Here is a 24,672-nt window from a genome sequence, read left to right on the forward strand (position 1 = left end):
CATTTTAATACATGTGAACAAGTGTTAGAAGTGGTTCACCCATTCATGCCATGGGTGACTTGAGGGCTTTTAACAGTGTAACTAGAGTCAGTCTTTAAAAGTGCAAGATCCTACCCAGCAGAACCTTCACAAAAAGAACGCTAGACACTGTAATTAACAACAACAACAAAAACAACAAAGTTCTACTATTAAAACCTAAGCATACATAAGCCAGAGAACGAGACCTCAACAGCAGTATATACATTATCCCCCGTGGTCAGGGAAACCTCGAAGGACAAGTCCAACTATATCCTATGGCTTAAGCTAACGGTTACCACGTTGAGGGGAAAAGCGAATTTGTCAGCCTACTTCTCATTTTAATGGTGTTAGCCCTGTAGCTTTGCCGGAGTTTCTGGAATTGAACAGTAGCTCAGTTTACTTAGTATTGTCATACAGAGTAGTGTAGGAGAGGAGAACAGCCCCCCCCCCAAAAGGAGCCCCGTTAAGGTGGATCGGGAAGACCCGAGCCAAGGTTTTAAATGAGAAAGTGCATCAGTACAGTAACACTACAGGTGTGCCAGCTAGGGACAGATGTTTCTCCATGAACTAAAACACTATTTCCCCACGTTATTTACATGTTACAAATTCAACACCACACAGCACCATTCATGATCTAGTTTGCTGGGACATGTCTGAGAGGTCCTTCCCTGCACGCCCGCTCGCTAGAGGCTGCAGTGGAGAACCGTCTTCACGCGGCCGCCTATCTTCTCCACTCAGCTCTCCTCGGTCAGCAGTGGCCAGAGGGTATCTTCACTTCACGCCCTTGGTGGGTGTTTCAGATTCTGTGGACTGCCTCCCATCCGTCCAGGCTTCCCTAGTGCTCTTCAGGGCAAGAGTCTTCTGTTGGTCCACCACGACATAATCCACTCTCTCGTCAGCCATGCTGCTCCCTGAACCGCTGCTCTTTTGCTAAAAAAAAAACCACACACACACACACAAAGGAATTACCCCAAAAGTATTATTTGTGAGGGTGGTTCTGAGTACAACTCAAGATCTGGAATAGATACTAATGCTGGGCGTGGTGGTGCACATCTTTCATTCCAGCACCTGGGAGGCGAAGGTAAGGTAGGTGGATCACTATGTGAGTTCAAGGCCAGCCTGGTCTATATATAGAGTCCCACACCAGCCAGGGTTACATAATGAAACCCTGTCTCAAAAACAAACAAACGAACAAAGATAGACTGATAGATATAAGCAATCCTAGAATTACACACACACACACATACACACAGTGACATTATTTCAGTTTAATTCTACTGTTTGTCTCCTCCCTGACACTGATATCTCTTAATTTTAAAATTACATAGAACCATTCAAATTAATACTCTCATCACAGATGAGATTCATAGAAAACATAGTTCATTTAACACACAGAGCCGGAAACACACACACACACACACACACACACACACACACACACACACACACACACACGGCTGGTGGTGCTCCGTATTGCTTCCTCGACTTCAAGGCCATTTCTAAGATGTGAGGAGAAGTGGGGGTTTTGGGGGGGGGGCAACATTCTTTGCCGCGAATGTGGAGGGACACAGTGCAGTGAGGGTTGGGGGAGGAGGTCGCGAGAGGCATGATGCTGAACAGGGCTCCAGATAAGCCTCAAGGAAACCGATGTGGGCCTAGAGCAGTAATCTCAACTGGCTCCCAGGGAAGCGATTAGAGATGTTTTGTGGAGGAAAATCCAGGTCCTCCGTGTTCAACCATGAGTTTGCAATAAAAATGTATAAACACACAAGGGGGCAAGCTATAAAGAGCATGGGCTGGTAGACACGGTAAACACAATTCCGGCCTCCAAGGATTTCAAATACTGAAATTACCGTGTCAGCACCATGAAGTGTGTGAACTGAGCCTAAAGGATAAGCCACAAAGGGCACCACACATACAAGCACTACAAAAAGATTCATGTCAGTTAGAGCTAATCAAGCAGAATTTCATTCCAGAGATAAACATAAGATAACTAAAACAACAACAACAACAAAACAACCAAAGCAAACCAAACCAAACCAAACCAAACCAAACAACAACAGAGCTGAGTTATTGAAAATTAAACATAGAAACCACAAGACAGAAAAATACTAAGACATGGAAACAGTATTCCTAACTGTCTGGTAATGAAAATGGCAAACAAAACAAAACAAAAACTAGAGAAGCAGAATATAAAGTGACAGTGACAGACTTTTTGAGAATTGAGAAAAAGTTATAAACACTATGTGTGTGTGTGTGTGTGTGCGCGCGCGCACGTGCGCGTGTGTAAATAGCACAACTTCCTCGAATAGAGAGAATTGAAAAGAAGTCTACGTCTGCACACACTCTCATGAAAACTGCAAATTAAACAGATGAAAAGTCACCAGAAAACAGACGAGAGATGGGCAAGAGGTGTCTTTGACAGAACAAGAGAGTTGACAGTGGAAGAGGGTCCCTCTGTGGTAAAGAGGCTCAGTCAAGCTGACCTCAGGAGCTTGGCTACCTGAACAGTACAGCAACGTCCTTTGCAACATGGTTAACAGCCTCTCTTATTCTGTTGGAAGATGACGTCACGTCAACATGACTGCACTGAGCTTTTGTCTGGCACAGATAACGACATCGTATGTAAGAAAAGTAATTTTTTTTTCAAACTTAAAAAAATTCAAATTTATTATACTGGAAATGATCTAATTATGTCACAAGGGTGGTGGTGGTGGGTGGGTGGGTGGTGGTGGTGGTGGTGGTCATGGTGCTGCTGGTGGTGGTGGTGGTGGAGGTGGGTTGTGGTGGTGGTGCTGGTGGTGGGCGGGTGGTGGTGGTTGTGGTCATGGTGCTGCTGGTGGTGGTGGTGGTGGTGGTGATGGTGGTGGTGGTGGTGATGGTGGGCGGGTGGTGGTGGTGGTGGTGGTGGAGGTGGGTGGTGGTTGTGGTGGTGGTGGTGGTCATGGTGCTGCTGGTGGTGGTGGTGGTGGAGGTGGGTTGTGGTGGTGGTGCTGGTGGTGGGCGGGTGGTGGTGGTTGTGGTCATGGTGCTGCTGGTGGTGGTGGTGGTGGAGGTGGGTGGTGGTGGTGGTGGTGGTGGAGGTGGGTGGTGGTTGTGGTGGTGGTGGTGGTCATGGTGCTGCTGGTGGTGGTGGTGGTGGAGGTGGGTGGTGGTTGTGGTGGTGGTGCTGATGGTGGTGGTAGAAAGAACTGTGGCCTCAACAAAACCCATTTCCAAAACAAAGAGACTTCAGTTACACAGTACAGGACGTACTGCAGAAGACCTGAGCTATGGGAGGGGCTGATAAATAAAGGAGCACCACACAGGAAACTGTAAGGAAAACATGACTTAGGCCAGGTAGTAAGAATAGTGATATGGCGGCTGGAAAGGGGGCTCAGTGACTAAGAGTGCATCTGCTCCTGCATAAGACCTGAATTTGGTTCCCAGCACTCATGTCAGGTGGCTCTCAACCACCTGTCACTGCAGCTCCTGGGAGCTACTGCCCTCTTCTGGCCTCTGAGTGACCCTACACTCATGTGCACATACCCACATATAGGTTAAACTTTCTTTTTTAATTATTATGATAAAACTGTATAATTGGTAAGTTTAATAGAAATTAAAATTTAAGACAAAATAGGACATGGCTTGAGCCATATTTTCCTTTTCTTTCTTTTTTACAGAGGGTCTCTTCTACGTAATCCTGGCTATTCTAGAATTCACTATATAGACCACACTAGCCTCAAAGTCAGCGATCCTCCTGCCTCTGCCTCCCTGAGTGTTGGGATTACAGGGGTGTGCCACCATGCGCGGCTCACACTTTCCTCATTCGAAAGGGAGCAAAAGCCTTGACAAACATTCGAATTTGTTAAGTAACCATTTCTACACCAACCACAACGAGCAGAAGCTGTACACCTTCCACCCTTGTACAAAGGGACAACCGAACTAACTCATCAGCATTCGTAATTCTGTTGCTTGCTGGGACGCAACAGTCCCTCAGCTGAAATAATCAGGGGGCCCCAACCTCCCCCAAAGAGGTGTGCCCAAGCTGTCTGCAGAGCAAGGGTCTCACTTACCTTCCGCGGGGGCGTAGACTTGCCAGAATCTAGGTCTAAGTCTAGGTATTCCACTTGCTTGTCTCTCTTGGGTTTGACCATAGGGCTGCTCCCTCCGTCCAGGCTGTTGCTGCCAAAGAGATTCTGGAAACACAGAACAGCAAACAGTGGGCTGGCATTCAGGAGACACGCTTTCCCCTGCCTGGGTGGGGCTGGGTATGTGTGTGTGGGCGGAAATGGGAGGGGGGAGAACTGGTCTTGAACTCCTGGTCTCTGATGCTAAATTTAGTTAAACCAAGACTTGGCTTGAGGAGAGGCAGGCAGTTGATGGCAGCAGGAGAGCGGCAGTCGTATTTCTCAGGGGCGTAGCTGGCTGCTGGTAAGCATCAAATAAATAACCTCTTACCATGCTCGTGTGGGCAACCCATCACAAACAGACAGACTGTGGTGGTTTGAAGAAACCGGCTCCCATATGCCCATAGGGAGTGGCGTTATTAGGAGGTGTGGCCTTGTTGGAGGAGGTGTGTCACTAGTGGTTGGGCCTGTTGCCTCCTACAGTCACTCCCTGTTGCCTGTCAATTGTGAAGTAGAACTCTCAGCTCCTCCTCCAGCACCATGCCTTCCTGCACACCACCATGCTTCCCGCCCTGCTGATACCGGCATTAGACTTTGATAGCACGTCAAAAAGTATAATCGCCTTAAATATAGTCTCTGAGACGGACGTGGTGACTCATGCCTTTAATCCCAGTTCTTGGGAGGCAGAGGCAGGCGGAGCTCTGTGAGTTCGAGGCCAGCCTGGTCTACAAAGTCCAGGACAGCTACACAGAGAAACCCTGTCTCGAAAAACCCAAAAAAAAAAAAAAAAAAAAAAAGTCTCTGATTTTTTTTCCAGTATAGGAAGACAGGGGTGAGGCTGGCTGTGCACAGACAGTAAGGACATTTAAGCTGAACTGGTTTCTGAGGGACAGAGAAGTGAGTTCGAGGACTACACTTACCGGATCTTCGCTGGACAGGTTTGGATTCATGGGGACATAGTTCTCCTCACTGTCATGAGAGTCACTGCTCGATGTTGTACTGTGCACAGAGTCAGGCCGAGGGGACAGGGGGAACCTAGAGGAGCTGACGAAAGAAGGAACCATCGTGAGCCTCGCGGGACAGGTGTCCAATCACGCCCGTATTCTTTCTGGAATAGTCCTACAGTCGACCTATTTCCCTTGAAGTGAGCAATCTTAGTTGTCTTGCTGTGCTGACTGTGTTTTCACGGGAGCACTTACTCACGAGCGAAGCTCCTGGTGATGGGCGATCTGACCGGGGCCTGTAGCTCTTCCCATTCGGACAGAGGCTTGATTTCTAAGGGTGCTGGCTTGACTGCAAGGAAAAAGAGGAGAAGCTTTCAGTGAGTAGAGCCTCCCAAGACAAGATCCTCCCAGCTCACAATCTGTCTTACACAGAGGACAAGATCTCCAGTGATAGAGTCCAATGCCCAGTGACAAAAGCTAGAGCACCAATGCTTGTATGACTATCAATCACCTCAAGGGCCAAGCGCTACCACTATATGTTACCTTTTTAATGTAGACATGCATCTTGTAGCTATAAATGAAATGAGAATGTAAAAGTGTGGGTTCCTTTAAGGTTGCTGGGCACTATTCTCATTATTTCATTGCTTTATGAATTTCATCTTTGGGGGCCATTAAATCATCTGTGTAAAACGTGATGGAGAGAGCACGGGAAACCTTAGAATCTTCAAAAAACAATTTCCCAGGTTTCCTTACTTTTGGTTCAAAGATATATAATCTTAACTGGCTATCTTATAACTACCACGAGAGCACAAAGTGGTCGATTCAGTGCTACAGCCAACACAGGCTCACAGCTCCAGCACAATGAAGACATAGGCCCTGAATCTTAGTTACATCTACATCCTTAAACTAGAGACAGAACAGCATCCTGGGATGGATGAAGGTGATTTTTCTCCATGTTGCTTTTTTCTTTTCTTTTCTTTTTTCCTTTTAACATTAAAAAGGTGACTAATAAGATTTAGCTGTCAATTTCTAAGCCATGCCATAGTAAAAAAAAAAAAAAAAAAAAATCTTGAAATGATTTTTATTCTATTTCAGAACAGAAAACAAATACATATATAAGGACAGGAGACAACGGGGGGGGGGGGGAGTGGCTCACAGCGGCCCATAAGCAGAAGCGAAACAATGTGCTGCTGCCTAGGACGTTAAGGGATTGACTAATGTGGAGGGAGATCAGGCTGACTATAGCAGACACCAGTACTCCCCGGCCTGCGGTGCCTGTCAGGACACAGGCTCACTGTGCTTTATGAGGTGTATTCTCTTTAGAAATATCACACCAGGAAGCAATTTGCAAAATCAGTCCTGCTTAAGTTTTCCTTTCCCCTTTCTTTTTCTTTCTTTCCTTCCTTCTTTCTTTCTTTCTCTCTCTCTTTCGTCTTTTGAATAAAAAAAAAAAAGTATAAAAGTAAACAAAAATCCCAATGCCCCATACAGGTACATACCCTTTCTTCTTGTAGCAAAGTCACCTATGGTTTGTGAATCAGTTCGCTCTAAACCATGGGGTTTGGGTCTTAAAATTTTAGGACTCTGACCTAATTGGCAAAAAGAAGACTCTCTTATTACAATGTTATTTTTTAATTGGAAAAAAATGGATTCTGTTAAACAAACAAACACACAAAAAGGCACAGAGCCGCGTGCAGAAACGTGACATATTAAAAGCACAAACAAAAAGTTGTTAGTGAACAGCAGCGTTCGAGTCTGGCTAGTCACACTTCGTGCTGAGGACAAGGGAATGGAGGAAGCGGCATGCTGCGGCGTACCAGGCACAGCAGAGTGAGAGAGGGGACACCCAGCAGCTTAGCTGCCTTCACTCGAGGAAAGGAAGGAAGAACACGTGCCATGTGTTTCCTCTAACAAGCCTCAGGAAGCCGGACAACGAAAGAGGCTAACTGAACAGGACATGTGAGGCTTCCTTTGCCTTCCCACTGCTCAGGAATGCAGCCTTTGCTTGGATTCCTCTACAGAGAACCCAGTGGCTCATCCTTTGGAGTTCAGTTTTGAGTCCTCCAGGTCAGTTTGGGCTCTTTACGGCATCCTGTAGTTCACGGTTACACACTGAGCCAATCAACTCAAGTCAAGCAGAAAGGCGTTTGTTACTGTTCTTAGATGTGGGACGGACACTGTTATAAGCACACGGATGGGGCTTCGATGTGGCCTATTTGAGCAGCACAGACCATTAGCACATGGGAGTCTAATATGTAACCAGCACACACTGTTCCTGAAGTTATCTTTGCTTTGTTGTTTAACCTACTGGCTGTCCTACATGATCTTCCAGAAGGGCCCACTACAGCTTTCCTTTCCTCCCTAGCGCTCTCCAAATCTTTGTTTGTTGAGACAGGGTCTCCCTACATAGCCCTGGCTGCCCTGGCACTCGTTCTGCAGACCAGGCTGGCCTCGAACTCACAGTGATCTATCTGCCTCTGTCTCCTCAGTGCTGGGATTACTTAAAGGCGTGCGCCACTGGGCCAGGCCGCACTCTCCCAAATCTCCTTTGTGTCTGCACTTAAGTAACGGCTGCCAACTTGCTGTGGCTTCTCACGTTACGTTAGCTCCATACTTGAACTGACTGCAATTGCTGTCCAGAGCTTAACGGGTCACACATTCAAAGCAGCAGCATTAGCAGGGGCCTTGGGCTCAATCCTCACGGCTGCATGGGAGGATTGAGCAGCTGCAGCTGGTCTACTAATGAACGAAACAAAACAAAACAAACCATTTTAAATAAGACACATCAAAATAGAAGGAGCAGGTCACCCCAAGGCTGAGAGCCTGTGTGAGTACAGGCCTGGTGGCTTCTGCCCAGGATGATCTCACGTATAAAAACTAGCGAGGCTTTCAGTGGGCAGTGGTGGCACAAGGCCTTTAATTGCAGCACTGGAGAGGCAGAGGCTAGCCTGGTGGACAGAGTGAGTTCCAGGACAGCTGGGGAGACATTGGGAAAGCCCGTCTTGAAAAACCAAAACCCAAGCCGGGTGAGGTGGCTCATGCCTTTAGTCCCAGCACTCGGAGGGCAGAGGCAGGCGGAGCGCTGTGAGTTTGAGGCCAGCCTGGTCTACAAAGTGAGTCCAGGATAGTCAAGCCTACACAGAGAAACCCTGTCTCGAAAAACCAAAACCCAAACAGAGAAACCCTTTGAGTGTAAGTCCCTGGAATGGAGCGTCCAGTATCTTCAGTGAATTATACCAGCTATGAGGTGATTTTTGCAGACAACAAGGAGTGAAGGGGTGATCCTGGTGTAAATGGCAGGGGTCATGAGAGTCATTAGGGGTCATGAGAGTCACCAGATGCCCTTCCCATCATATCCTTTTCATGCAGTGTGCTCTGCCCCAGCCAGGCTGCTCCCTGCTCTTTCTCCGTGCTATCTCACTGTCATCACCTGTCATTGCTTCATGAGTCAACATTTGTCATCTCTCCACAAAGCTCACTAAATTACATTTTGTAAGACTTCCTTGAGAGGGGGCTGGAGACATGGCTTAGCAGTTAAGAACACTGGCTGTTCTTCCAGAGGTTCTGAGTTCAATTCCCAGCAACTACATTGTGGCTCACAACCCTCTGTAATGTGATCTGATGCTCTCTTCTGGTATACATAAAGTAAACAAATAAATTAAAAAAAAAAAAAAAAAGACTGCCTTGATATTCCCTGTGGCCCTTGACTGCCAATAGTAAACACTTGCTGTGGGGTTCGGAGAGCCAGGCACTGTTTGAATTCACCCAAACCTCTCCAAGCTTTCCAATGAAGGTATGGCTAGGACAAATATTCAAGTTGTCACTGAGAAGTGAGGGGCTGCTAAGAGTCACAAGGAGCCAGGCGGTGGTGGCACACGCCTTTAATCCTAGCATTCGGGAGGCAGAAGCAGACAGATCACTATGAGTTTGAGGTCAGCCTGGTCTACAAAGTGAGTCCAGGACAGCCAAGGCTACACAGAGAAACCCTGTCTCGAAAAACCGAAACCCAACCCAAACCAAACCAAACCAACAACAAAATAAAAGAGTCACAAGGATGGTGATGGTACTAACAGAATTAGAATCTTTTGAATCCAGGTCGAGGGTTTGCTTTCTTATCTCCATGGACTTCTTCCTGCCTGGAATCCATGCCATGGCAATTCTACGTTAGAATAACAGACACGGCTGACCAAAACAACACAGATGCTGCGCCACTGGTGGCCCCAACATCTGGAGTGGCGGGAAAAGTGAGTTTTCTCAGCTGCATTTAAAGCATTACACAGATACCATGTAAGTGCCTTCACGATTAGGGTAACTCTTGTGTGTTTCTATGTCCATTCCTGTGTCCTGAAGAAAACCTGTCAACAATGAGCTCCAGGCAAAAAGAACTTCAGTGCAGCCCCACTATCCTGGCTTAGGAACCTGGGAAAGGGACTCACTGAGGAGGATGACAAACAGGTGTGGTTATTTTTGCACCATTTCATCTCAAAGTGTAAGTCCTTTATTTTCCATCAGAACGAGGCATCTAGTGTCAACTGATTATGTCTGCATAAAGTTCCTCTACAGAGTGCTCAGAATAAAGTGTAACCTCCCTAGCCTGGATCAGGGCCTCCCCTCAGGGTGCGGGATTCTGCCTGCCTTCTGTTCTTGTGTCTCCTACCGGGCTGTGCCCACCCACCATGACTCTCAACAGTCTCTCTGCAGGGAAAGATCTTCCTGCTGTTTACTGTAGCCAGCTCCAGCACCCCAGCCCTGGCCCCTCTCCCTCACCCCAGCCCTGGCCCCCTCTCCCTCATCCCAGCCCTGGCCCCCTCTCCCTCGCCCCAGCCCTGGCCCCCTCTCCCTCACCCCAGCCCTGGCCCCCTCTCCCTCGCCCCAGCCCTGGCCCCCTCTCCCTCGCCCCAGCCCTGGCCCCCTCTCCCTCGCCCCAGCCCTGGCCCCCTCTCCCTCGCCCCAGCCCTGGCCCCCTCTCCCTCGCCCCAGCCCTGGCCCCCTCTCCCTCACCCCAGTCCTGGCCCCCTCTCCCTCGCCCCAGCCCTTCCTTCGCTACTCCCTTCATCAGGTGTGGCTTAGGGGAGTTGCCCTGAGAGTGCCACAAGGCAACCTCAGCAGCCTTGCCCAGGCAGTCATGCTCCTGTTGTTGGCCTTTCTACCTTCTCTGCCAAACCCGGATGGTGAGGTTCTCAGGGAAGCGACTTTGTTCTTCCTTGGGGCTAGAGACTCCAGGCCTAGCAAAGGGGATTTCCTGAGGGTATGCCCTTAGCTCTACAATAAGCGAACCTCAAAGCTTTTATACTGAAGCAATTTCAGAAGTTGTTCAACTCGAATACAGTCAAGGCCATTACACGAGGTTTCTATTTCAAGTACACAGGTGCAATCCTTTTTGAAAAGTCCTCCACACTAACAGGTAATGCCCATATAATCTCAACGCTATAGGAGGACTCTCTGAATTAGCTGATGGTAATGCAGTGTGCCCCTCTAAAGTTACACTATTATTTCCAACGGGCACCCCACAATCAGGGCTGAAGAAAAGTAACTCACAAGGCTGCTGCTACCTTGGCTAATTTCAGCAGATGACTGAAGTGGTTATGGTATTATTGGTCACTCAGTCATGTATTTATTACCTTATGAATACAGTTTAAAGAAAGCATGCTGATTTTCAATCCTATTCAAAAGCTGCTTCAAGGACTCACTTAAAAAAAAAGTTAGAGCAATAACAAACAGGCACATCTGGACAAAACAACACAGATGCTGCACCACTGGTGGCCCCAACATCTGGAGTGGCAGGAAAGATGGAAGGAGCTGAGCATAGATGAGCCAGCGATTAAGCGAGGACCTTTTGTGTCACGGTTTACTTGGTTTTTTGGTTTTGATTTTTTGAGACAGGGTTTCTCTGTTTAGCCCTGGCTGTCCTGGACTAACTTTGTAGACCAGGCTGGCCTCGAACTCACAGCGATCCGCCTGCCTTTTCTCTGCCTCCCAAGTGCTGGGAGTGCTTCACAGTTTTTACTTTGACTGACAGACAAAAGATAGTTTATAAAAAAATTTTTCCAACTTGATAAAATTCCTTTTCTATTAGAAACACAAAGGCTTTACAGATGCTCCAACTGTTCTGCTCCTAGGGCTTGCAGTGGCTTCTCTGCTTTTTTGCTTTTGTGTTTTTTGTTTTGTTTTGATCTCTTACAACACGTTTAAAGCTCTCTTCATTAAATGCATGCACAGTGTGGCTCAAAAAAAAAAAAAAAAAAAAACACCACAGAGCTAGTACAGTGAGCGCCCAGCCACACATCAGGTGTCTGGCACTCACAGCACCTCTGTACCTCTGCAACGTCAATAAGTAGGAAGCATTTGAAAAACTAGCCAAGACTACACACTGAGACAGCTGATGCTTGGAGCTGAGGCATCAACAAGACTAGACTGCCATTTGTAATATCACTGACTGTGCCGAAGAAAGCAAATGAAAAACAAAAACGGAACAAAACAACAACAACAAAAACAGTTGGTTGAAAGCTCTGAGAGGACCCAAGCACACCCGACCGAATCAGATTTTCTTACGGATTAGTTAAGAAGAGACACTGAAATAACAGTTCACATGATTTATCTGGTGCTACGGAATTTGCAGCCAAGCCAGCACCTACCGGCTGCTCTGAACAGTGGGAACCCTCTCGTGGCCTAATGGGACACATGCTCCCAGTTCCCATACTCAAGAATAAACTTAGTTGTGAGACTGTAATTTTAGTTTCCATTTTGCCTTTTTAGTGTTTTTGAGACAGGGTTCCACTGTGTGGCCCTGGATGGCTTGGAACTCATAAATCTGCCTGCCTCTGTCCCTGGAATGCTGGACCCCTCCGACTGGAACCTGGGTTTTAAAGTTTGCTTTTTTTCTTAACAGTTAGACTTCCCCAGGGTGAGCTAATAAAGTATTCATCTTCCCACGTATACTACTGATTGAAATAAAAGACACAAAAGTACTAATGAAAAGTAAAAGCCCTTTTACTAATACTATGATTTCAATAGTCTCTTTAACAACTTGTTAAAACCGTCCCTGGATGTTCTTCCCTGGGTGCTCTTTCTCAGCTATCATGTATCTAAGCAAATATGCCAAATAAACAGTCTGGCCAATGAAACGATGGTGTGGTGGTGGTCGTGGTGGGGGCTCAGGAGCCTGCACACACTAGCTATATACCTGGCTCTCTCCTTTTTCAAGTCTGGTTACTTTTTAGAAGAATAACAGTCTCCAAAAGTGATCCAAAGCGACTTTATTCTATTCTATGGAAAACAATGTGCTGGTTTAATCTTTCAAAAAGGACTTCGATACTTTGTGTCCACAAGGCGATTGTATTGATCTTTCAGTGACCTGTGTGTGGGCCAATTATGGATCGCTGCATGTTCACTTACACTTTGTGTCAAGAAGAAACCAACTAGTGAGATTTCTAACTGAGTTAGGGACAAAGAGAAAAGCCTGTGGCAGTTACACCCTTTCTAAGTCAACTGCAGATCACAGGCAGGAAGGAAGGGTGGGTGGTTGCCTGGGAGGCTGTGGCTGCCACATAAGCACACAGGTCTCACACGTGTGTGGGACCAAAGATGGGCATTTCCCCAACAGCATCCAGGCTACCCAGGCAGGTGTGAAAAGTCAGCCTGGACCACTCAAATCCATTAGGCAGGCATTAAAAGCAGATGTTGACAGGGGAAGGACACAGAAAGGATCTGGAGAAGATAACTGAGGCCACAGAGAGGTGCCACAGGCCAAAGGGTGCAGGAAGCAGAACCCAGTCAAGGTAAAAAACACAGGGAGGAAAGGCGGAAAGAAAGGGGGAGAACAGAGCAGATGCAGGAAAGCCCCCACAAGACATTACAGCAGAAAAACATCCTTTCTCATGTAGGAATAAAACCAGACCTTTTAGTTTGAAGTAGTCTTAGTCTCGGGCTCTGCTTCCCACTACTACAGCACAATTGGTGTTAATGATATAAGCCCACATTAATACAAAGTTTACATAAACATTACATGTCCTGAAAAAACTATAGGTGGCCATAGTTCCCTTGTAAAAAGCCAGGAACCCATCCCTCTACCACCCAGACTCGAACTTGAGCTGGTTATCAAGACTAAGCCACACACACTAACGGTGTGCTGAGCACAGTGGGTTGCATTTACAAGATTTAAATCCAAGTTGTTTTTGTTTTTGAGACAGACTCTTAAGACACAGCTCTGGCTGACCTGGAACTACATAGACCCAGGCTGGCTTCGAATCACAGAAATTCATCTGCCTCTGCCTTCCATGCCTGGCTTGAACCTAAGTTTTTAAAACTTGAGGAGATGTTACCCAAAGTGGCTGAAAAGCTGAAGAGGACCAGGTCTTACAAGTTCCCCTGCTTTGGGACTCAGGAAGCTGCTACTTAGACTGGAGCCAAGGCAGGATTCTGTTGTTACTTAAAGTTACCATGTGATGAAACAGAGAGATTATATGGGCAGCTTTACTACTCTCAAATATTCACATCAAGTGCATTATAATCCTGAATCTAATTGGTATTATACAAAATAGCAAGGGAGGTCATATCTAGCGTCAGGTTTGGTTAGCAAAACTTTAAAAAAGCAAAGAGCTGGCAGAAATCAACAACAAGAGCAAACCCAATCAAGAGAATGAATGATACACACAAAACCCGAGACTTCAGTTTTCTCGACAGGTGTGAGTCTCGCACGTCAGCGCAGGGGAACAGTCAGGCAGGGGCCGGGAGAGCCACCTCCATCCTTTAGGAAGAACACTCTAGATTCTCCTAGTGCTCGCCTGCCGCTGCCACTGCTCTGGGTATCCTAAGCTCTCTTCTAGATTGGGGACACCTGGAAAGGCCACTTGCACATGAAGATACTCATCTACAAACAGCAGGGTTGCTGCACGTAAGGGCCCAGGTTATGTGAAGTGTTTTAGAGGAGTCCCACACCAGTTCCATGTTTTAGGTACAGCTAAAGGCAGCCCAAGTCCTTTTGCTTGCTACATCCCCCTTACCTTTTCTGTCTGGCTTCAGGTTTCTATCCACTGGGGGTGGCTCACAGTCAGCAACAGGAACTGGCCTCCTGGGAGGGGTCTTTGGGCTGGACCTGAAGCCCATGTGAGCCGGAGGAGGCACTTGCATCCCAAATAAAGAAAAATCAAATGTTCCAGGGGTCATCGGCACATAATTTGGCTCCTGAATTGGTTCTGTAAAGCTGCTGGAATGTTGCCGTGGTGGCGAGTTGGGGTTCATGGGGACATAGTTTTCATCCACTTCTTCACCCGAGACACCCACTGTCAATACATTTTTGATTTTCTAAAACACACATACATTTCTCTTATTAGTAAGCAAAGGCAATGCCCCACTCAAAGACACAATGATTACATCTGTTCATATGGGATCTGTAGTTAGTTTCATCTCATGTTCCCATTTACAGTCCCGGGTTACTAAGTCTGAAGAGTCAGAAAGTGCCAAGGTCAAAGGTCAGTTATACTTACAAACTGGTTATGGAAGCCTTCCAGGGAACTGGACCTGTCACTTGGAAAGGTCCGTGGTATGTCATAGCAATCTTGAGAAGTAGCATCTGGGATTTAAAACAAAACGAACGTGTCAGTTTTTGCTCCCATTCTGCCAGTGTGCAGGGGCTCCACTCTCTCCTCACACTTGGCCATGCACACACAATCTTCGATCTTGACACCACACTTATCAAACAGGGTGTCCAGTTGGCACGTTAAGCACACGCATGTATGCCGGCGAATGAACATCCGAGTCTGACACAAGATGGGGGAAAAGAAGCAGTATCCGGTGTGAGCCACCTCGATCCTGACATTTCACTAACTTACACTAGGTCATATGGCCTCTTTGAAAAGAGAGTTAGGCCGGGCGTGGTGGTGGCGCACGCCTTTAATCCCAGCACTCGGGAGGCAGAGGCAGGCGGATCGCTGTGAGTTCGAGGCCAGCCTGGTCTACAAAGTGAGTCCAGGATGGCCAAGGTTACACAGAGAAACCCTGTCTCGAAAAACCAAAACCCGCCCCCCCCAAAAAAAAGAAAAAAAAAGAAAAGAGAGTTAGAAGGCTAAGTATGGTGGGCTGTGCCTACCATGCCAGCACTGAGGCGACAGAGGAGTGGATGAGACCTAGTGAGCTAGAGCTACAGAGCTCCTGTGGGAGGATGAAAAGAGGAGAGGGGAGACTGATGGGGGGGAGGGGGAGTGGAGGGAGGGGGAAGGGGGAAGGGAGGGGGGAAGGGAGGGGGAGGGAGGGAAAGGGGGAGGGGGAGTGAAGGGAGGGGGAAGGGGGAAGGGAGGGGGGAAGGGAGGGGGAAGGGGAGGGGGGAAATGGAGGGAGGGGGAGGGGGAAAGGGAGGGAGGAAAATACAGAATGACAGAGAGCAAAGAAGGAGCATATAATTTTATATAATTTCAAATAGGTATTGGAGGGCTGAACATATACTGATAAAATATTTTTATGGTATATTAATTTGCCTTTTTTTTGGCAACACTCTAACACAAAGTTTAGAAATATAGATTTTAGGGCATGTGCACTTAAAAAAATTTTTTTTTTCTTAATGCCAGGTGGTGGTGGCGCACGCCTTTAATCCCAGCACTCAGGAAGCGGAGGCAGATGGATCTCTCTGAGTTTGAGGCCAGCCTGATCTATAGAGAGAGTTCCAGGAAAGCCATGGCTACACAGAGAAACCCTGTCTTAAAAAACAAAGAAAAAAAATTTTTTTTGAGATTTAAGACTTTAAAAATCTTAGAGAAACATGGTACTAGCACAAAAACAGACACATAGAACAACAGACTAAGATGGAAGACCTGGCAGCTACAGCCACCTGATGATTTTTGACCCTGGAGAAAACACAGCCCCTTCAACAAGTAGTGCTGGGGAAACTGGGTATCCAGCCGAACAGTAACAAAACCAGATCCCAGTCGCTCATCCGTCAAAACTCAACTCCAAGTGGATCAAAGACCTCAATGTGAGCTGCAGCCTGAAACTCTGAGGTTACTGGAGAGAGAACATTGCTGCGCAGACAAAGGACGTTCTCATTCGGACCTCAGCCACCTAGTGCATGGCCAATAATTGACAAATGAGACATCATAACATTAAAAGAGAACTCCTGTACAGCCAGTGGCGCAGGTAATCAAGTGAAGAGGCAGCCTAAAGAATGGGGGAAAATTATTGCCAGCTAGCCACACAACAGATAGAAAGAATAAACTAAAACAACAACAACAACCAAACATGAACAAACAAAACTAAACAAGAAATTAAACTACCTGGCCAACAAATGGGCTAATTAAAGTAGCATACAAGTACTCAAAGGATGGAATACAAATGTCCATTAACACACGAAAAACTGTTGATCCTCACTAGCTGAAATAGACTCTCCATACCCCAGAATGTTGGTCATTAAACAAACACATTAAAAAAAAAAAAATCAAAACCACAGAACAAACAAACAAAACCCTATCAAAAGCCAAAGCAAAACGACAACAAAAAAACAAAAAACAAAAAACAAAAAAAAACCAAAACCAAAACCAAAACCAAAAAACCAAAAAAACCAACTAATAAATGCCAGCAAGGATGAGGACAAAAGAGGACCTTTAAACATTGCTGGTGGGACTGTAACCTAGACCAGCCATTGTGGAAGTCAGTATCGAGGGTCTTAAAATAACAACAACAACAACAACAACAACAACAACAACAATAATAATAATAATAATAATAATAATAATAATAAGTACATAAGTAAAAATACATCTATCATATGACCTAACTATTGTACCACTCCTGAGTACTTCAGAGTGGCAGATCAGAGACATACATATCAGTGTTGACTGCAGCATTACTAAGAATAAAACACAGTGTTCAACAGAAGAACAGGTAAGGAAAATGTTGTATATATACCCAATGGGACTCTTCCCCCAACCCTGCCCCCTTGCCCCCCCACCCCCCACCGCTGAGACAGAGTTTTTATGTGTAGCTTTGGCTATCCTGGACTCCCTCTGTACAGACCAGGCTGACCTTGAACTTACAAAGATCCATCTGCCTCTGCCTCCTGAGTACTAGGATTACAGGTGTGTGCCACTGCACCCCGCTACCCAAAGGGGACTCTTCTCAGCCATAAAGAACAATGAATTTGGGCTAGCTGGATGGCTCAGCAAATAAAGGTACTTGCTGCCGCTAAGTCTGATGGCCTGAGTCTGTTCTCCAGAAGCCACATGATGGAAGAGAACTGACTCTTCAATGTGGCTCCCGACCTCCTACACCTAACAAGTGAATGAGTAAAGGTTAAAAACAAAACAGAGCAAAGAATGAAGTCATGTTATTTGGAAGAAGAAGAAGAAGAAGAAGAAGAAGAAGAAGAAGAAGAAGAAGAAGAAGAAGAAGAAGAAGAAGAAGAAGAAGAAGAAGAAGAAGAGAAGTTGAGATAGTTATATTAGGAGAATTAAGGTAATCGCATAAAGACGAATACCATGTTTTATGGTTACTAGCTTTTTATATTGATACATAAGGTCATATGTAACATGAAAGTAGACACACAGCTCTCTCTAGGAGATCAATGGAGCTAACAGGACCGAGGAGAGGGGAGGAAATAGAAGGTGGGGAGTAGGGGACAATATGCTTAACACACAATATTTATCTTGTACAAAAATGTAGGAGTCTAGACCTACTCTGCACTCCCGAGGTCTTTGGCTTGTTTGCAGGCCCTATGAGATGGAATTTGACAAGCGTGCCCACTGCTGGCTGAGTGGAACAGAGAGGGCAGAGACTCCACGAGTGAAAAAAGGGAGAAGCCTAAGAATGTCTGGATTTGAACAGCACCATTGCCTACCAAGGCAAAAATGCAAAAACTGCTGATAGAGGAAGGAAGGGGGCAACCCCCCCTCCCCGGGAGATGTGACCCCCAGACACAGGCAAGGGCACGGCTGGCAGTGTTTCTGCTCAGACAGCCTGCCTCCATGGAAGTGCTAGAAAGTGGGAGAGAGACGAGGGAAGAAACCACGAGGCCGTGCTTTTTCTGCCATGACGCTGCGATCCAGCGCTTTTCCTTCTAACGGAACAGGCATGCAGACATGCATGCATACAGGCAGGCAGGCAGGCAGGCAGGCAGACAGACAGACAGACAGAGAGACAGAGACCCAGACAGACACACCCCCATCAGGGATGTTCTGACACTGGTGCCGTGGCGAACCGTGCGGGAGCTGCAGAGATGCAGAAGACGGGGACAAATACCCTTTACTACCATACTTAACCAGAAAAAGGATTGTTCATGAAAAAATGGATTTCCTTGCACGGGTACACTTATGTCTGAATGATGTGGTATCCGTGGGCTCATTTGCATGTGTGTCTTCATGGCTCGTGGAGACCAGAGGATGTCGGGTGTCTTCCTGCACCACTCTCTACCACATTCTCCGGACACAGATGGTTCTCCGAATCCGGAGCCTAGACTGGCAGCCCGCAAGTACCAGTAATCCTCCTGCCTCTGTGCCATACACATCGCTAGGGTTACACACATGAGGGAGTGCTAGTTTCTGAGCGAAGGTCCTGAGGCTGAAGCAGTAAAGGCTCTTACCCATTAAGCCATGTGTGGTGGAAAAAAAACTCAGTTATGTAAACATGTCTTTGTGTTAATCCCAGGTATAGGAGATGGGGGCTGCTACAGTTTGTCCACAGCTGATAACTGCCTCATGGGAGGACGCGTGATCTTTTTCAACAGGAAACTGCCTCATGCGGGGTGTGGTCTTTGCCAGTTGGAAAGATATGAGAGGGCAGAGAAGGGGGGGGGGGGGGGGGGAGGGGAAGGGGAGGAAGAAGGGCTAGGAGAATGCTTGGAGGAGGAAGAGAAGGCGGCTGCTGCTGTGCTTGCTGTTGCTGGCTTTAAATATCCTGATAACAGAGATTGGTCTTACCCCAAGGAACCCAGCAGCCCTGAACAGCAGGAAGTAGCTAAAGAGACTTATATGCCTCTTCTTTCTCTTCTACCTGGTGTTGGGGTGTTGGAAGGTTTTAGGGTGGAAAAAGGAGAAAAGAGATGTAAGAAACCAAAAATAAAAACAGACTTTAAAAGTATGCCAGAGTCGGGTGATGGTGGCCCATGCCTTTAATCCCAGCATGTGGGAGGCAGAGGCAGGTGGATCGCTGTGAGTTTGAGGCCAGCCTGGTCTACAAAGCGAGTCCACGACACCCAAGGCTAACACAGAGAAACCCTGTCTCGAAAAACTAAAAAAACAAAACAAAACCAAAAAGAGTACGCCAACAGCTGTGTCTCAGGCTTTCTATCACTGGTCCCCAATAGAGCAGAACTCGCAGAGCTGACCTTTCCGCAACTTGTTCAAATCCACAGTGGAGATGGTATTGCTCCGGGAGGGTGGCACGCCTGCTGTAGGGATACAGTAACTGCTGTCGGTATCTGAGGCTGTACGTGGGACACCGCACGTTTCCACAGGAGACCGGTCATGAGCTGGATGTGGCTTTGGTGGCCGAGGTGGGGGTATATCAGGAATGGTGTCCAGCTTTGATGACTGTCCTAGTGTGCCTTCTGGAAATGTCCGTGGAATCTGGTAGGTGTTCCCGGGTGTTGGCGGAATGTCGTAACTAAGAGACACATGTCTCATCTGAGACTCTACACTCGAAGTCCCGGACGGGGTATTAAAGACATAGAGCTCTCCGTCTGCCTCTGTACTTGACGGAGATTCCTTTGGCAGCGCGTCATGGGAGTAGCTCCTGGGCAGGTTATAGAGGCTGGAGTCTACAGACACGGGTGTAGCGCGGGAGGGTAGGCAGTCAGACATCATTTGCTGCTGAAAGAAGCCGTTCACTCCATGTTTGCTCTGGGAGGGAGCGGGGGTCTTATGGGAAGGGACATTGTCATTGCAGTCTGTCTCAGACGAGGTGGGCTTTGCAGAGTCCACACGGCTTCTGAATGAGATTGTGAATGACAAACATAAAACACGGTCAAGTCAGAAAGATACAGTTTTTAACAGACACACACACACACACACACACACACACACACACACACACACACTATAGCTCGGCAATACAAACGTGTTTTTCTGTTAAGATTTTTTTTTTTGTGATACCTAAGATTTAAAAAGCACAAATGTCCTTTAGTTGTTTCTAATTATAAACCAACGTACCCACCAGCACCAAACTGCCAGAAGCATTCTCGATAGTTCCTGTCCTGTCCTCCACAGACACGCATGTACACCACTCCACACTTTCCCCCCCTACAGTCCTCACAGCACTGACCAGACACACAGACTCTGAGCAGACAAAGGGAGAGCATTTTGCACTAAGAACATGCAAACAAAACAAAACAAAACAAAACAAAACAAAACAAAAAAAAAAAACTGGCATCAGTCCAGTTTATAAAGTCCCTCTATTGCTCTCCGACCAGCCTTGATGAACTGTTCTGCAAAACCGAAAGCTAAACGGGAACTGTGGAGGACAGGCAGTCAAGGAGACGACAGATGTCTGTATCTTCCCTTCTCCTTCTCATGACAGATATTCAGCCTGTGTTATTAAGAGGAATAAAATACATGACGCAGGGCTAACGAACTTTTAACAATCTTAAGAAACCTCATTTGAGGATAAGCCTGTATTTGGATACGTGTGTGTATACATATATATATATTTTTTAAAGTATGCACATGTGTACGTATGTGTCTGTAGGTATGTACTCCTAAGCAGGTACCCAAGGAGGGCACAGAGACGTCAGAACTCTAGGACTAGAGCTGCCTGAGCAGGTGCTGGGAATCGAACTCAGATCTTAACCAATGAGCCATCATCTCTCCAGCTCTGTCCATTTCTTTTTTTTTTTTTTTTTCAAGACAGGGATTCTCTGTGTAGCCTTGGCTGTCCTGACTCACTTTGTAGACCAGGCTGGCCTCGAACTCACAGCGATCCACCTGCCTCTGCCTCCTGAGTGCTGGGATTAAAGGCGTGGACCACCACGCCCGGCTTCTGTCCATTTCTTAGTAACACCTGACTCTGTATGTTACATTTGGCCCCCAGAACCACTGCCATTTTGGGGCTGAGCACCCACACTACACTGCTCTCCTCACCCTCTCTCTCCCCTGCTTTGTTACTCATGGCCTTTGTTTAGGAACTGGTGCGTTCCTCGCCTCTACTTTGGTATGGCCGCCAGAGCTGCACAAGCTGCGTCAGAGAATTCTTCTCACGCTTTCAGCTTATTCGGGGAATGCAGCCGGCTCTGGTCTCATTGAACTCTCAGCCCCCTATCTTCAAAGTCCTATTTCCACTTGGTTATTCCTGTCTGCTATGACATCCCTGCACTGCTCACGTGCCCAAGAGCAATCTCCATTTCTTTTAGAAACTGGCTCCTTGACTTGCATGGGACAGAGGTGACATCACCCAGACTCTAGTTTCCGGGTCCACGAAGCTTGATGCCCAGTGACTCCCCACCATCAGGCAAGCAGGGAGGACTTCAGACTCATGGAGTCCTCCCTCCCTCCATGTATCTCTCGCTCTGTTCCCACTGTCTTCTCCAAGTTCAGGCAGATCTCTGTGACGTCCTCAGCACAGGACCCTCCCCGGTGGGCTTTCCTCCTGTGTCCTGTCTTCCAGCCTGCCCACCTGAGCAAACACCAATAGTTTCAAAACATTTTTGTTTTGTTTTTTTTAATGCTTACATAATTAGAGAAAACCCTATAGATTCCTAGTGGCTGTGGGACTTTAAGGCCAAAGACTATCTCAGAGAATCAAGGCTCCCAATAACACTTGCTACTACTTACTAGTGTGCATAGCAGAGGCTGTGGACAACTTTGTGGGGTCTGTGGAGTCTCTCCTTCTACCTTCACATGGGTTCTGAGAATTGACCTCAAGGTTGCCGTGGGTACCAACTGAGCTATGCTATGGATCCTGGTTCTTTTATCTTTTTTTTTTGGAGACAGGGTCTCTCTGTGTAGCCTTGGTCATCCTGGACTCACTTTGTAGACTAGGCTGGCCTTGAACTCACAGTGATCCGCCTGCCTCTGCCTCCCGATTGCTGGGATTAAAGGCATGTGCCACCACGCCCAGCTCTTTCATCTTAAAAACAATACTCCAGCTGTCCTTGTAGAATTTCTCAAGTAGCCACACCTGCTCTACAGCGTGCATTTCAGTTAGAACATATGCAGGAGCCATAGGGAAGGGTTCTGGCCCCCACTAGCCTAGACTCTAACGGTGGGTAGGGAAAACTACTGTGTTCTGTCCTACGCTCCTCCTGTAAGATAGAGGTTTGCACATTTTACAAGCTGTATGCTGTGAAAACCCAGAGAGGGCTGGCAAGATGGGTAAAGACCTTTACTACCAAGCCTGAGTGTGGTTCCTGGAGCCCATACAGTGGAAGGGAAAAAAACCAACTTCTTTACAAGTTGTCTTCTGTTGTCTAGACATACACTGTGGTATGGGTGAACACACACACACCCACACCCACACACACACACACCCAGAGGGACATACACATACACACACACACACACACACACACCCAGAGGGACATACACACACACACACACACACACACACCCAGAGGGACATACACATGCACACACACACACACACACACACACACACACCCAGAGGGACATACACACACACACACACACACACACAGACACACACACACACCCAGAGGGACATACACACACACACACACATACCCAGAGGGGGACGCACGCGCGCACGCGCGCGCGCGCGCGCACACACACACACACACACACACACACACACACACACCCACCCACCCAGAGGGACATCTCAATGTTCGGGCCTGGAGACAGGCTTCCTGGAGGGGCACGCGTACGAGCTGGGTCCTGCTGTGTGAGGCAACCTCCCCTGTGCTCACAGGTATAAACATCTGTGCTTATACTCTCTGGCTTCTTTAGCAGGTTTACTTGCGAGCTCCCAGGGTGACTGCATCTCAGGGGATGAGCAGGCATGTGATGGGTACCTCGTTAACTACTCGTTATCTAACTGTCACTACTCAAAGTCTCTACGCAGTAATTTGGAGAACAATTTCTGCTGTAGCAGTGATGACGTGGGTACCAGTGAAGTCAATGCAAGGCGCTGTCACGAAAAGAAAACACACCAAACACTGTCACTGATATCTGCCTTCTTAATAAACAACAAACAAACAAAAACCCAAAACAAACAAACAAACAAACAAACCAACCACATCAGAAAGTAACAGTGAGTCTCTACGGAGTGAAGTATCCGTTAGTCACACAGGGAACAGGCTCACAGGAGTGCAGTCTCCACTATTCACAGCAAACAAACACAGTCAAGTTAGAATTTGAGAGTATAGACTAGTGTGGACTTACACAATTTTCTTGCTCTTACAGGTAAAACTCCATTATAACAAACAGACCAAACCATCTGTGGAGTGCTAATGCTCCTGGGCTCCTTCTACCAATCTTGGAAGAATGCTTTACGGAAACCATTTCTGGGGCTTTTAGGTTCTACATTTTTTTTTTTTTTTTTTAAACAGGTGCTCTGTCTAATGTTATTCTAACTATCAGTTTGTTTGCTTGTTTTGTTTTTTCAAGACAGGGTTTCTCTGTGTAGCCCTGGCTGTCCTAGAACTCATTCTGTAGATCAGGCTGGCCTTGAACTCACAGAGATCAGGCTGTCTCTGCCTCTGAGTGTTGGGATTAAAGGCATGCACCACCACAACTGGTTAACAATTATTTTTTTTTTTTTAAACATTGAAAAAAGTATAAGAACAACAAAGCTTAACTCCTCAGTACCTTGTTTTATAAACACCCCTCATGTGTAGTATGCAGGCCACTGCCGGGCTGTCAGCAGTGGATGCCAGCCTAGTTACTAATCTTCATTTTACTGTTGTTTTTCAGATAGTGAAGTAACTTTCTTCCGGTCTCCTCTGTCACTTTATGCCTTCCAACTTCTCAACAGCAAACGCCAAAGATGACCAACTTAAAGTATTTTCAGGGCTAGCATAGGATGGGGATGGTGGTGGTGGTGATGACCTTGTACCAAGCATCTGGGACCCTCTGGGTCAGTCATATATCCCATATATTTTTATTTTAAAGCCTGTAAGTCAAGGCTTTAGGGCCAGTGCTGGTCCATGGCTGGAAGGTTTGAAAGGTTCATGGCTTGTTTGTTTGTTTGTTTTGAGCAGTGTATTTGATTTCATGAATTGCCACTGCCTCTTGGTCAGCCTGGCCTCTAGGATTTGCCATATTGGGATTTTACCTGTAGATTAGTTTCTCACACAGATCCAAAACTACAGCACACTCACTGCAATGGTATCGCTTTGCTTTCAAAATCTTCTAGTAGGAGGTACTCCTCTCCTTCTTCAGAAACAAAAGATGACCCTTGGCTGGTTTATAATCACATAAGAAACGGAGCAAGGTCACCACTTACAAGTCACTGACATCTGTCAATCAAGTAACACTGTGAGTCCGTTACAAAGACCGTGAGACTCTTTCCAAGAGAGCCTTGTAGGTACAACTGGGATCTGCCTTGGTGGCAGAAAGCGTGTTCCACCAACGAAAGACCTCTCAGATAACAGAAAACATTATTAACAAAGGATTATAAACCTACAATGCATATCTCAAGTGTCAGCCTATTGAGATGGTTCCATG

The 24,672-nt window shown here is 46.8% G+C and overlaps 1 protein-coding gene across 6 annotated transcripts in view; it reads right to left on the minus strand.

The window, feature by feature from the left end:
- Window positions 1-754: 754 nt before the first annotated feature.
- Window positions 755-24,672, minus strand: part of Gab1 (GRB2 associated binding protein 1) — a 111,852-nt gene continuing 87,934 nt past the window's right edge. For 2 of the 6 annotated variants that reach the window (XM_051169102.1, XM_051169108.1), the window contains exons 4-12: window positions 24,327-24,407; window positions 19,380-19,981; window positions 14,557-14,642; window positions 14,074-14,374; window positions 6,571-6,660; window positions 5,327-5,420; window positions 5,048-5,171; window positions 4,074-4,196; window positions 755-948 (exon numbers count right to left, since the gene is read on the minus strand). In XM_051169102.1, coding sequence (XP_051025059.1) covers window positions 790-948; window positions 4,074-4,196; window positions 5,048-5,171; window positions 5,327-5,420; window positions 6,571-6,660; window positions 14,074-14,374; window positions 14,557-14,642; window positions 19,380-19,981; window positions 24,327-24,407 — 1,660 coding nt within the window. In that variant the 3' untranslated portion in view covers window positions 755-789. The remainder of the gene's footprint in view (window positions 949-4,073; window positions 4,197-5,047; window positions 5,172-5,326; window positions 5,421-6,570; window positions 6,661-14,073; window positions 14,375-14,556; window positions 14,643-19,379; window positions 19,982-24,326; window positions 24,408-24,672) is intronic. The other 4 variants (XM_051169104.1, XM_051169103.1, XM_051169105.1 and 1 more) reach the window with 3 other exon arrangements.

The sequence above is a fragment of the Acomys russatus genome, chromosome 26 (assembly GCF_903995435.1).
Source record: "Acomys russatus chromosome 26, mAcoRus1.1, whole genome shotgun sequence".
NCBI classification, from domain to species: domain Eukaryota; kingdom Metazoa; phylum Chordata; class Mammalia; order Rodentia; family Muridae; genus Acomys; species Acomys russatus.